The sequence below is a fragment of the Pelodiscus sinensis genome, chromosome 26 (genome assembly GCF_052426305.1).
Source record: "Pelodiscus sinensis isolate ZL-2025 chromosome 26, ASM5242630v1, whole genome shotgun sequence".
Taxonomy (NCBI): Eukaryota; Metazoa; Chordata; order Testudines; family Trionychidae; genus Pelodiscus; species Pelodiscus sinensis.
The window spans coordinates 2,894,229-2,907,447 of record NC_143077.1 but is presented as its reverse complement, the minus strand read 5'-3'; the positions used below and the strand labels follow the sequence as shown (position 1 = coordinate 2,907,447).

Genomic DNA, 13,219 nt, shown 5'->3' with positions numbered 1-13,219 from the left:
GAGAGGAAGTCAGTCGGCAGAGGGGATTCCGACTGCAAGCGGCTTTCCAAGGTGCCTCATCCCCCTTCCGCCTGGAGCATGATGCTCTGCAGCACGTGGGTCACGCAGGCCAGGAGACGTGGCTGGTTCCCCAGCACTGACATTAGCCCCGTTACGGCGGTAGAGAGTCAGTGGTGGCTTTGTGCTCCTCAGACGGGGACTGAGCGCACAGCCTCCCACCCCAAAAGCACAGGGAAAAGTCCCATAGGCTTTGTCTACACTGCGGAGCTCTTCCAGGGTACCTCCGGAATCCCGGAAAAGCACTGCCATGTCCAAGGAGCGCACCCGCTTTTACAGAACAGTTCCCGAAAAAACGGGCGCATTCTTTCGGCATCTCTGTAGTCCTCATTGTACGAGGAAGAAGGGCTGTTCCGAAAGAGGAGGTTTTCCCGAAATTTGGCCCTGTGTAGACGGGCCAAATTTTGGAAATGCCTCTGGGGGGGGGGGGGGGGGGAAGGAGAAAAAGATACGCAAATTGCGATTCACAATTTGTGTATCTTTTTCCAACTTTTCTTTACTGTCTAGACACAGCCTTAGCGACGTAGGGGCTGAGACACACAGCTGACTACTTCAGATTCCATCCAGGACCAAACAGAGTGCATGGAGAGTTCATTGCATTTAGCCTCCCTTTGAATTAGACTTGGAAGGGTGAGATGGTCAGTAAACACACACACACACACACACACACACACACACACACACACACACGAAAAAAATATTTCCAGTGATAATCAAAATGTAGAAAATAAGAGGCAAAATAAGAAAACACTGCCTGGGAACGCCAGAGTTTGCCTTACAGAGATGTATTTACGTTGCATATTCTGACATGCTGGGTACAGTTTGTGTTTGAATAGTGACAAAGCTTTAACTTTTTGATTCTCGATGTTTTACTGTCGCTCATTGTGGCCTGCACCCTCGCCCCTTAATTCTGCACAACTCTGGACATTTAAAATGAATAAAAATGCTTAAAATAAACATCCAGGTTGTGCACTGGAATTATAAAAAGACAGCAATCCAATTCTGCCAAGCCTCTTTTCAGTGTATTTTTTGGCTTTTGTCTCCATGTCCATGTCAAGCCCTGCATCTCTACGGTCAAACCACCACCGAGAAGGAAAACCAAACCAACAACAGCCTTTCTGGGTTCATTTCGCATCCCCCCCAAGGATTTAAATCCCCTTGCAGAACCCCACTCCTCCCAACCCGACTCGCTTTTCACAGCCTGGGAAATAGACTTCAAAATGCCCACCAGGTGGCAGCACTAACACACAGCCCCCCCCCCCCCCCCCCAGCCCAGGGAAGTCCTGGGAAATGAAGAATTTGAGGAAACCCCTGGCAAACTTGGAGTGGGAGGGGAAGGCTCCGTGGTGCTAACTAGAGTCTTGCCTCTGGGCTGCAGAGCTGCTGTGGGAGACCGTGCGGGGCTGTCCGGCCATTTCCTGAGCTCTCACAAGGCCGGGCTTTTCCTGGAGAAAATTACCCCTGCCCTCCCCCAACGCGCCGTGTGGCTCCAGCACCACCCTGAGCACACAGGCACAGAAAGGGAGCACTGGTCCATGCCATTCAGCCCTGGGTGGTTTTGACCTCTGGCCTTTCACTTCTGGTTTTCTGCCCTTTCCCCAGAAATCTGCATCTGACACTCATTAAAGGCTGAAGGAAGCATCTTTCAGAGGAAGGGCCACTGCCCCCTTCTACCCCCAGGAGCCCTGTGGCAAGAACCCTTCTGTTCCCAGTGTTCAGCCTCATGCCTTCCCCGCGGCGTCCCAAAGGCCCAGCAGCCAGATGGGGTCTCCCCAACCCAGCTCCTTAATATCAGCAACGTCCAGCTCCACTAGGAGTTCTGTGCCTGTCCCCCCGGTCAGCAGGAACCTGTCCGAGGTGTCTGCACACGCTACCCTGGTGGTCTCCTCAGTACAGAGCCAGGACCCTGGTTACCTTGGTGATCTCAGGAGCAAGGTGGCCACCACCCGCCCTTCCCGGACAGGGACATTTCCCTTGTGGAAGAAGATGCCTCGGGGGCTTTTCCAGAACCTTGGCCTGGGTCCCAAAGGAGCTAGAGGATTCTGGGGCACATTGGGAAATGAAGAGGGGTGGAGCAATAAGACCCAGAGAGAGCCTTACAGGGGAAGGACGGATACAAACAGGGGATGGGTGGGGAGGGTGTTACCAGATCAAGCATCAGTCCACAAACCAGTCTTCTGGCTTTGAGTCTCCTCCCACGCTGCCCACCACCCAGAGTTCTCTCCCAGTGCGGGGCTAGAAGCCCTTGAAGATCAGGGCCTGCTCTCTGACATGCCCTTGCCCTGCTACACTTACCTGTCTCCTTTAGATCTGCGTTTCTGGAGGTTCTTCCCCTTTGGTCTCCTCTCACTGCCAATGCAGAACACGCCCCCGGGGCCGGTCACTCGGATGGACTCCAACCCTTTGGACGACTTCTTGAAGGTGAACTCAACGGCCTCCCCTTCTTTCAGGCTGCGGAATCCCTCCATGTGGAGCTTGCTCTAAGGGGCCAGAGAAGGGGGGAAAGGTTAGGCCTGGTAAAAAGAGGGTGCAGCCTCACTGGAAGGAGGAAGGCCTCCTCTTTTCACTGCAGCGCTGGGAAAGGTTGGATGGAGGGATGGACAGGAGACGGACGCGGGGACACCACGGTGCTCTCTTCCTCAGAGACGCTTCTGGAAGATACGCTGCCCCATAAAGCCAGTTCCTTCCCCCAGCGGCGCTCAACCTCTCCAGACCACTGTCCCCTTCCAAGAGTCTGATCCGGCGCATGAACCCCCAAGTTTCACTTTCCTGGCAGACGACTTGCTGGCAAAATCAGACCTAAAAATACCTGAGTGTCCCAGTACCCTGGGACGGAACCATGGCCGACTTTCTTGTTTCCACCAGGTAATTATAAAATAAATCAGCTGGACTAGACATATCATACGGGAAGCTTTCGCTATGGCAGGTTCGCGCTTTGGGGTTTCACAGATCCGCAGTGCGAGCAACCCAAGCACGAGGCTTTCTGCTCTAGGAAATGGACGTTCACTAAATCGCAGCAGAATCGTTAGGCCTCTAAGAAGAAAAGGGAGTGATGCAGACAGAGAGGGGCAAGAGGCTAACGGGGGAGGAAAAAGGTGATGAGAGGGAAATTGAAGGTGCAAAGACATTTTTAAGGAGCTAAAAGTCTAAACAATTTCCCATCACGCTGTTCCTTTGCGAACCCGCCCATTAGCCCCCTTCCCCAAGTGGTCTGGCCACCCTCTGGGCTGATTAGATCAGTGTTTCTCAACCTTTTTTTAAAATAAAGTACCCCTTTAAAAAAAATTAGAAGTCCCCCCAGTACCTACAGTTTTCAGACACACGATTTTTTTCTACCATTGCAACACATTTGTTTAAACAACTTAATCGTAGCCGGGCGGGCGATGACATTTTGGGGTGTAAAAAGTACAAAAATAATAAAGTGCTGTAGAACTTAAAACACAAATTCCGTTTTCTCTAAATTTCAGTGATGCTAACGTGCCCCCCAGACTTCTGGATTAGACAACTGCCAGGTACGCAGGGAGCCAGTCCCAGGAACTGGCTAGGGAGATTAGCGTGCAGCTGAGGGGTTTATTACGGGTTCGTGTGGTTGGAAATTTATCCTTTTGAAGTGTAGACTGTGCAGGAGCAGGGCAAAAACCCCTAGTTAGCATTTGACTGGACTTACCGTCTCCAGCCTGGTTTTATCCCCCCCACCACCACTCTGGCATCACAGTCAACTTCACTAGCATGGTTTCCCCCCCCTCGTCCTCACCACCATTAAATGGCCGTCCAGGAAAAGGCTTTTCTGGTTCTCTGAGGGTATGTCTACGCTACAACGTTAATTCGAACTAACTTACTTCAAATTAGTTAATTCGAACTAAGCTAATTCGAACTAACGCGTCTAGAACTAAAAACTAGTTCAAATTAGCGTTTTGCTAATTCGAACTAGCATGTCCACATTAAGTGGACCCTGAACCGGGCTTAAGGATGGCCGGAAGCAGTGCCAGCAGGGCATCAGAGGAGAACTTAGAGCGTGGAGATGCTTTCTCAGGCTAGCCAAGGGCTGTGCTTAAAGGGTCCTGACCCCCACCCCGGACAGACAGTTCTCAGGGGTGCCCCGCTTGCAAAGCAGTCCTGGCTTGGAGTGCCCGGACTACCCACACTGGGCACATCACACCACTCGGCCATCAGCCCAGCTGCACTTGCCACAGGCTGCCCTCTGGGGAGAGGGGGCAATTGGGGGGCTGCAGGGGAGCTTCCACCCCCAGAAGCCCGCAGAGCCAGCCCAGTCCTCCCCATCAGGGGCTCGTGCCCCATTCCTCCCTCACCTCCTTCCACTTACCCTTCCCTAGCCCCTCTTATTGATGTACAAAATAAAGATAACGTGTCTTCCAAAATGGAATCTGTCTTTATTGAACAAAACTGGGGGAGACTGGGAAAAGGAGGTGGGAGAGGGGAAGAGAGAGGCTGGGAGAGGGGAGGGCAACTAAAATGATCAGGGGTTGGGAACAGGTCCCATATGAACAGAGGCTAAAGAGACTGGGACTTTTCAGCTTAGAAAAGAGGAGACAGAGGGGGGACAGGATAGAGGTCTCTAAAAGCAGGAGTGGGGTGGAGAGGGTGCATACAGAAAAGTTCTTCATTAGTTCCCACAAAGAAGGACTAGAGGATACCAAAGGAAAGGAATGGGTAGCAGGCTTCAAACTAGTAACAGAAAGTTGTTCTTCACAAAGCAAAGAGTCAACCTGTGGAACTCCTTGCTGCAGGAGGCTGTGAAGGCTAGAACTAGAACAGAGTTTAAAGGGAAGTGAGATCAAGTCATGGAGGCTGGGTCCATGGAGTGGTATTAGCCAGGGGGTAGGAGTGGTGTCCCTGCCCAAGGTTTGTGGAAGGCTGGAGAGGGATGGCACTAGACAAATGGCTTGGTCACTGTCTTCGGTCCATCCCCTCCAGGGTCCTTAGGGTTGGCCGCTGTCGGCAGACAGGCTACTGGGCTAGATGGACCTTTGGTCTGACCCAGGATGGCCATTGTAAGCTCAGGGCTCAGGGTCGGGGGTCTCACTGGACCCCCTTGATTCTCTTGCACACCTGCTCCTGGGTGGCCAGGCTGGCAGCTCTCCTGCCCTAGACGGCCACTTTCCTGTGCCTAGTGCGGAGATCGTGGACAAGGTCCACGATGTCTGCACTAGCCCAGGTGGGTGCCCGCCTCTTGTGGTCCCGGGCAAGCTCCCGGGAGCCGCCAGCCTGGTCCCGGGAAGAGGGGGAGGGCTGGGGGGCATCAGGTGGGTGGCTCGATCCGTGCCAGGTGCAGGGTCTGCTGGCTGGGTGCTGGCAGGCTTGCACCTGGCACAGGCACCGTAGCCAGACCATGCCCCTTTAAGGGGTCCGGGGCCGGGAGGGGGGCAGAAGAGTTTCCCTGGTGTTGGCCAGAGTGGCCACCAGGGAAAGCTGGGGAGGGCTAGCCTCCCACTAGTTCGAATTAAGGGGCTACACACCCCTTAATTCAAACTAGCTAGTTCGAACTAGGCTTAATCCTCGTAAAATGAGATTTTCCTAGTTCAAACTAAGCGCTCCGTTAGTTCGAATTAAATTCGAACTAACGGAGTGCTGCCTAGGAAAGTTAGTTCGAACTAATGTCCGTTAGTTCGAACTAACTTTGTAGTGCAGACATACCCTTAGATCTTACATGCGCTCACTGCATTGTTCCATGTCAGTATTACTCCATTGCATCATTGTATATGGGAAATGTGGCTGTGTTGTGCTGGGAACACCCCTCCCCCCTCCGCCTTACTCGCAAGAGGGAGGTAAATACCCATTAAAACAGTTAACCAGTGAAAAGATCTAATTGTGATCATTTAACCAGTTAACCATGCGGATGGGGTCCAGCCAGCCTGCCAAGACACAGGAGACTGCTCTGGCTGACAGGGTCCCACGGTGCCTCGGGTTGGGACCGCTCCGGCCGGCTGAGTCTTGCAGGTTTACCAGGTAACTGGTTAACCTTGTACATCCCTAATTTGGGCATTTGTGGTTCTCTCAAGAACATATCTCCTGTGAAGGGCAAGGGTCTCTGCTACCGTACAAGTCACTGTCTGTACGAAACTGTAGTTTGTGCAGATTAGACTAGTGCTTTTATGTAGCCTGTCATGAAACTAGCCCAACATCGAGAGGAGCTGAGGAGCCCTGTGGAAGAGCTCTGGGCACCCCAGGGGTATGTGGTACCCTGCTTAAGGACCACTGTCACTGACAAGTAAGAACACCCAGGGTGCTAGATGCTCCCCCGGCTGGCAATCTGAGCAGCACAGGACTCAACAGGTCACGGAGATTGAACAGCTCTCCATCTGGGAATTAAGGTCAGGTCTCCGCTACGGGGTAATGTTGACCTAAGCTACGTAACTCCAGCTACATGGACACCGTAGCTGGAGCCGACATCTCATGGATTGAGTTGTTGCAGGGTCTCCACTGTGGGGAAACTCTCTGGTCCCTTCCCTCATGCTGGAGGAGTACCAGAGCCAATGAGAGAGTGATCAGCAGTTGATTAAGTGGGTCTTCACTAGTCCTGCTAAATCAACGCTGGGGGGGATTGATCGCTGCAGCGCCGATCTCCCAGTAAGTCGAGAGATGCCCTAAGGTTGCAATGCGGCATGGTTCCAAAAGCCCCAGCTGTCAGCCGGAATCCTGGCTTTTTCCAGCAGCTTGCAGGGTCAGACCCTGCATCTGGAGAACAAAGTCCTGCATGTAGGGTGGTTGTTTGGAGACCCTGCACAGCGTACACTGTAGGACGTTACAACAGGCACTCACAGCTTGTCAGCTCAATGCTCCACTTGGGACAACTTGGGCTTAGGGAGTGGAGGGTGCAGGAGTCAGGGCTCCCCCGGCTCAGGGCAAGGGGTTGCAGAAGTCAAAGCAAGGGGGGGACTCAGGGCAGAGGGTGAGGGTGCAGGAATCAGGACAGGGGTTGGGAGGTGTGGCGGGAATCAGGGAAGGAGGGGGGCCAGTCCATGGAGGAGTCCACACATCCTGCCTGCTGGCTTTTCCTAAGGGCTGGTGGCTGTGTGTGTGTGTGGGGGGGGGGGGGGGGAGACAGTCTAACCAGTGGCTGCTTCCTGGGGCTGTGGCACTTGCTCCCCAACACCCCTTTCCGTCTGACGGGAAACATCGCATTCTACACACATTCCATTGTCCTGGCACAACCAAACCCTTACGCTGCTTTCAGATATAGGAGGAAGCTGTACACCAAACTGGTGGTCCTAGCTCTTACTTTTTAGGAGCTAGGAACAAGCGGACTCACAGACGCACACACAGACAGACAGACGCACAAATTCTCTCAAATATAGACTAGACTAATTTAACTTAATAGATTGTTGAAACGTCACCACTGAACGGCCCTGATTGCAGGTTTCTAAGGGCTCTATTTGCCAATATTTCCCTGAGCAGTTTCTCAGTGGAATGGAGCAACAAAACACAAAAGAAAACAACACTTTTTTGGGACCTGTGAGACTCCAGTTTTCCAATATGACACGATCGGGATGCTAGAAAGGAAATTTAATTTCCTAATTCAGAGTGTCCTAGCTCTGCGAGCCTTTCATCCAGGATTTTACAGAGAGATGCTCCACTCGAAAGAGACTGCTAGTCAGCTGAACCCAAATTATACATTTCAGAGGGGTCGTTGTGTTAGTCTGTAGCTTTAAAAACAACGAGGAGTCCTGTGGCCCCTCACTGACTAACCAAAATACATAGAATCATGAGCTTTCGTGGGCAAACCCCACTTCGTCAGATGAATTGGAATGAAAAAACCAACATTATCTGGGTCATTTCCAGCACAGTTCTGTCGGCAATTTAACAAAATCATTAACAAAGTCGGCCACAATAAACACACAATGATGCGGGTCAGAGAAGTCTATGCTGGTTGTGTGACACAGAGCAAGTAGGAAAAAGGCAGCCTACCAGGTGGGCAAGATCAGTTTCGTCGTCAGCTCAATGAAACCAACCTCAAGAATGTGCTACGAGGCACCGTTTGGCCGGTGGGGGATGAAAACCATGAATGGTATGAAAATGATTCATCCCGCGAGGCTTCACCCACTCTGGCCCAGCGAGACGGCGCGTAGTGCTAGCTGTGGGAACGGAGGTCTTCGTCCTGCTTTAGCAGCTGAGCATCTTGGACCAGAGGGACACCCTCCCCCGCACATGACCACCCCCTGCCGGGCCACGCCAGAGGCCACCAGACCACGGAGGCTCCTATCAGTGTATCCGGCTCCAGGAGATATTTACTGGATCATCTGGCAATGTCTGCTTTCGGGGAGGGGTGAGCAAAGAGTTAATCTGCAATCTTGTTTGGGAAGGTGGAGGGGGATTAAAATAACTTCCCCAGCATCTCAGCATCCCCACCTATCTCTCAACAGCAGGGCGGCTGGTAATTCCCAGCCCTGTTCAGGCTGCTCCCCTCTCCCGACAGCAGAGCCTTACTCCCAGCTCCCTGCCCATCTGGTCCACACGCTGCTCTTTGGAACAGGTTTTTTTTTTTTTTATGAATGGAGCATTCCCACCATTCATCTGTTACTCAGTAACCCAGGTCACGTGATCTCCCACAGCCCATTCTTCGCAGAGTGTAGGAAAATGCCCCCAGTTAGACCAAAAGGGGGAGTGTTTCAGGGGAGAGAATTCTTTCCTCCCCCATCCCCACATGGAGCCCCCTGGCCCTCCCAGCCATCTCCCCCGACCCCACGTCTTGGCACATGAAAAACTATGAAAATCAGGAGGAAGAAAGATTGTTTTGAGCTAAATGTTTACAGCTCCTTGGCCAGGCCAAGAGTGTTGACGGTGGGGGGTGGGGGGGTGGGGGGGGAGGTTAGGTTAGGGTGGGGTTTGCACAAAGCTGAAAGAAGAACCCTGCAAGTTCAAAGGAACATTTCCTTTTTCCTTTTCTGGTTCTCATTTCTCCAACCCCAACCAGTGTTCCCTGTAAGAGGAGTACTTGGGCGGCAGCCCAGGAGAGATTCAGGTGCCTCCTAGCTGATTAGCAGCGCGCCCACAGCGGGCAGCGTGTGTTTCTATTGGTGGTGCACATCGTACATGCCTCAGTGCACAGAACAAAATGAATTCCACACATGGATGGAAAAACTGAGGGGGAACATTGAGCCCGACCCCCTGCCAATGCACCTTTCCGAGGCTGACTCTTGGGAGCCCTCATGGCAACCAATGAGGCACAACCACGGACAGAGCTGCTCTCAGGCCACAGAAGCAGGGCGAGAGGCGAATTAGATCCATGTGGGGCCTCAGGGTGGCTCGCCAGGGCTGGAATCCGCTGCAGGCCTTGCATGGGGGTGAGGGACTCCCAAGTGGCCAAGGTCCCCTTTAGATGGAATAAAGGTTTCCCACCAGATCCAACCCAAGGAGTCACTGTCCCACGGGAGAGATCCAAGGGGCAGGGCTGACTTGCTTGTCCAGGAAGAGGTGTGCGCCCTTCGCTGATCATAGCAAACGTGAGCTGGACACGGAAATTAACCCCTCCTCGGTGGCTGCAAGTGAACCCTGAGCCAGGTCTCCCTGCAGCATAAAGAGGCCCCAACCGTGCCCGCGTACACACCCAGAGTCGGCAGTAAAGCAACAAACTCGCCTCCCCCAGCCAGGGGCACCGGACACTTTCGATAGTGGGGGCTGCTGTGCCCCCTGCAGCCTGCTAGAGCTGGGGCTCTGGGGAGGGGGAAGAGAGGATGTGGACAGGGACTGGGCAGGCACCAGAGACCCTGGGCCTGAGGTCATGAGTGCAGCCCCAGGGAGCCCCACATACCCCACCAGACCCAGCAATCCTCCATGGCTGGGAGAGGGGCCCCATGTCCCCTGCTAGCCCCAGCAATCATTCCTGCCCCGCCCTGGGGGGGCTGCTGGGCTAAGCACAGGCTGGGCTACACTCCAGAAGTGGCTGCCTTTCAGTCCCAGGTAAAGGGAGACTTAGCCTGTTGGCACCCTTCGAGATGAAAGCTAATGCAAATGCAAGATCCTTACCAGGAGATGTTTAGGAGCAGGAATAGCAGCTGTGTTTACACTGGTCACAGACAATAATCCCCAGGACTGGCAACCTTCATGCTCCAGGGCTAAGCTGATGGCCAGCTGGGGTTGTCAGGAAGGAAGGGCTCTACTCAGAGTCACATTACTCATTTGCGTGAGTTGCTCTGTGTCTCTGGATCCCTGCAGCCCAAAGGCATCCAAGCCGATCACAATTAGCACCTTGGGCCTCGTACCACCCGTGGAGCGGGGGTGGTTTATCCCCTCTCTTCAGGTGGGGAAACCGAGGCAGAGAGGCAAAGCAACTTGCACAAGGCTACACAGCAAAGAGTGGCAGAGCCGGGCATCCAGCTCCCCCCACAGCTTGCGGCGCTTGGCGAGACCTTGCGAAACCCGCCGGCGCCTGTGGGTTCCACCTGCTGCGCCCCACCACTCTTCTCGGCACAGGGCTGGGGCGCAATTTCCCTTCGCCGCCGTGTTCCACTGGGCCGGGGCCGCCGCGTCCAGAGGGGGCTGCATTTCAGCCCCACCAGGAGGCAGGGCCTTCCAAACCCGGACCTACGCCTGTTTATTTTCCAGGCGGGCTAGAGATAAACGACCCCCCCAGCAAAGGCAAAGGCAGCCCCTCTGGGGGAGGGAACGAGCAGGGCAGGCCGGCAGGGACCAGCCCCTCCATCTTCTCCTGGCCTGGGCCTTTTGAAGTGAGCTGCCAGAGGCCGGTGGTCCCCTGCGCGCCCCCTCCCCCTTCCCAAAACACACACATTGCTGGCATTCCTCTGTTATCAGAGAGGTAATCAAAGTGTGGCCCATTGAATTAGCTGCATACCTCCTGCCTCTGAAAGGAAGGGGCCCAGGGCCCCTCCTCCCCCTCTGGCCTGCCCCACACCACACACAAAGCAGGGACATTCCCAGGCCTGGCCAAAGCAGGGCGGGGGAGGGGCAGGAGCCTAGAGAGATCCTGGGAGGGGGAGGGGGAGGGGCGGGGCGCTGCCTTTAGTCCCCCAGGCCGGACCCAGAGAACAAAGGGCTGTCCCTGTCCACTGCCCCCTGGCCGAATTCCAGGAGTTCCTGGCTCTGGTGGGGGGAGGGCGGCTGAAGTGGACACTGCGAAGCCTCATGCGAGAGGCAGAGCTGGCCTGGGGGTGCGTGGCCAGAGAGCGGGCAGCCCCCCCAGTCCCTGATAACCCCCCTGGTCCCTGATAACCCCCCCCCCCCGGTCCCTGATAACCCCAAGCCATTCCCTGAGAGCTCCCTGCCTCTAAGAGTCTCCCCCCCACCCGTTCTCTGAGAACCCCCCAGTCCCTAAGAGCCTCCCCCCTGTTCCCTGAGAGCCCCCCCGTCACTGCTCTCTCCTCCCCGCCAGCCCCCCACGGACACAGCGCAGCCCAGCAAGGCAAGGGCTGTGAGGAGCTTCAGACAGCTCCCTGCTCTCCCCTTTCCCAGCAGCAGCCTCCTCCGCCGGGCCCAGCCATGCCCCTCTGGCAGGCCGGTCCCTCTCCACACACCCGGGGCGGCCGCGGGCCGGGCAGTCCCTCCCCAGGCCATGGCGCCTGCCGCTCCTCCCTGGGGGCGCTCGACTCTTTCCATTGGCCGGGTGTCCCCCGAAGGTCATACTGGAACAGGCCAAGCAATGGGGGTCTCCCAAGCCCCGCCCCTCGGGAGGCCGAAGGGGAGGTCACGCGCGGCTGGCGCAGCTCGCCGTGCGGGGAGCAGGGTCACGCCCCGATTTCACAGATTCGCTGCCCTCCAGGGGCCAAGAGACAGGGAAAGGCTGGCCCGGGCCTGCCTCCCAGAACGGCTCTTCCAGGCTCGCCAACGCCTCGGGGAGAAACCGTGGGGTCACTCGCCCTCCGAGTCACTGTCTCAAACCGCCCTCCTGGCTAGAAACCCAGGGCCGGCGGCGCGGGCAGTGAGGGCCAAGACAGCTGGCAGGACAAGTATCAGCGGGGCAGCCCTGTGCGTCTGAATCTGCATAAACGAGGAGGAGTCCCGTGGCACCGTATGGACGAACAGAGCTATTGGAGCGTGAGCTTCCGTGGGCAAAGGCCACTTGGTCAGACGCAGGCAGGAAGGCTCCTGCGCCAATGAATCTGTTAGTCTACAAGGTGCCACGGGACTTCTCGCCGTGCTGGCAGGACAGAGGCGCTGCTCACGGCCCTGGCGCCACGGCCCAGCGCGCGTCCCTGCGGCCTTCGGCAATACGGACCGCCCGCTCCCCTCGCCGGTGGCCAGGAAGGGAGACGCCTTCTCAGCACCTCCTTCCCCCAGGGCCTGCTGGGGTCCTTCGGGCGTCTGTCCTCCGACGCCTCCTTAAGGTGGGGGGGCTCATCTGCTCCGTCACCTCAGTGCCGATAACTCCCACATCCCCTCCGCGCTCCCTCCCACCCAACTCCTTGTGAAGGCCCAGCCCACCCCAGGCAGCCACAGCACCGGGCCCTCCCCCCCCGGGAATCCCAGACCCTTCCTGTGCAGGGTCCCGGCTCCTCCCCATCATCTCACGGCGCCGATACCCAGGCCCTGCCCCGCACATCCCCCGAGCGTCAGGCTCCAGCGCGACACCCTTAGCGCTGCAACATTGCCCCTCCCCCCTGAAATCTGCCCCACGCTCCCCCTTCCTGCTCCCCTCCCCCTCACCATAAAGGCTCCTCCCCTCATCTTCTCCCACGCTTGTCCAGCCAGGCCCTGCCGCCCTTTCAGAAAGCGGGTTCTCCCTTGTCCTCCGGACACCCGCCCTGGGCAGGGCAGTCGGAGAGGCCAGGCCAGGAGGAGCCCAGACTCAGCAGGAGAAGGGTCGTGTCCTACGCAGGGGCCCATGAGAAGAGTCGTTCATTTCCACAAGCCCCCTCTCCTGCCCGCTCTTTCGGGAAGGGAACTTGGCGGGCCCTGCTCAGGGGGGCGAGCTCAGACTGTCTGGTTGGCTCAACACCCCTCCCTGTTCCTGAGGCTTCCTCACCCCCCAATGCGGCCCCCCCATCTTCCCAAGGAGAGATGGACTCTGGACCAAGCCCTGCGGCACATGCACCGTCACCCCGCTGTGACAGCCGGGCAGGACCATCGCACCCTGGGAGAGCAAGAAGCAGGCGAACCACCAGAACGGCCCAACGGCGGCTACTGAAAGGACCAGTTCAAAGGCAGGGCGGGTCGCTCCTTGGGCTGAGCGATGGTAAACCCAGCAGAC

General features: G+C 56.2%; 1 protein-coding gene across 1 annotated transcript in view; it reads right to left on the bottom strand.

The window, feature by feature from the left end:
* The window catches only part of LIN28A (lin-28 RNA binding posttranscriptional regulator A), a 37,081-nt gene that overhangs the window by 5,174 nt on the left and 18,688 nt on the right, over window positions 1-13,219 (bottom strand). The window contains exon 3 of the mRNA XM_075908848.2: window positions 2,353-2,537. Coding sequence (XP_075764963.1) covers window positions 2,353-2,537 — 185 coding nt within the window. The remainder of the gene's footprint in view (window positions 1-2,352; window positions 2,538-13,219) is intronic.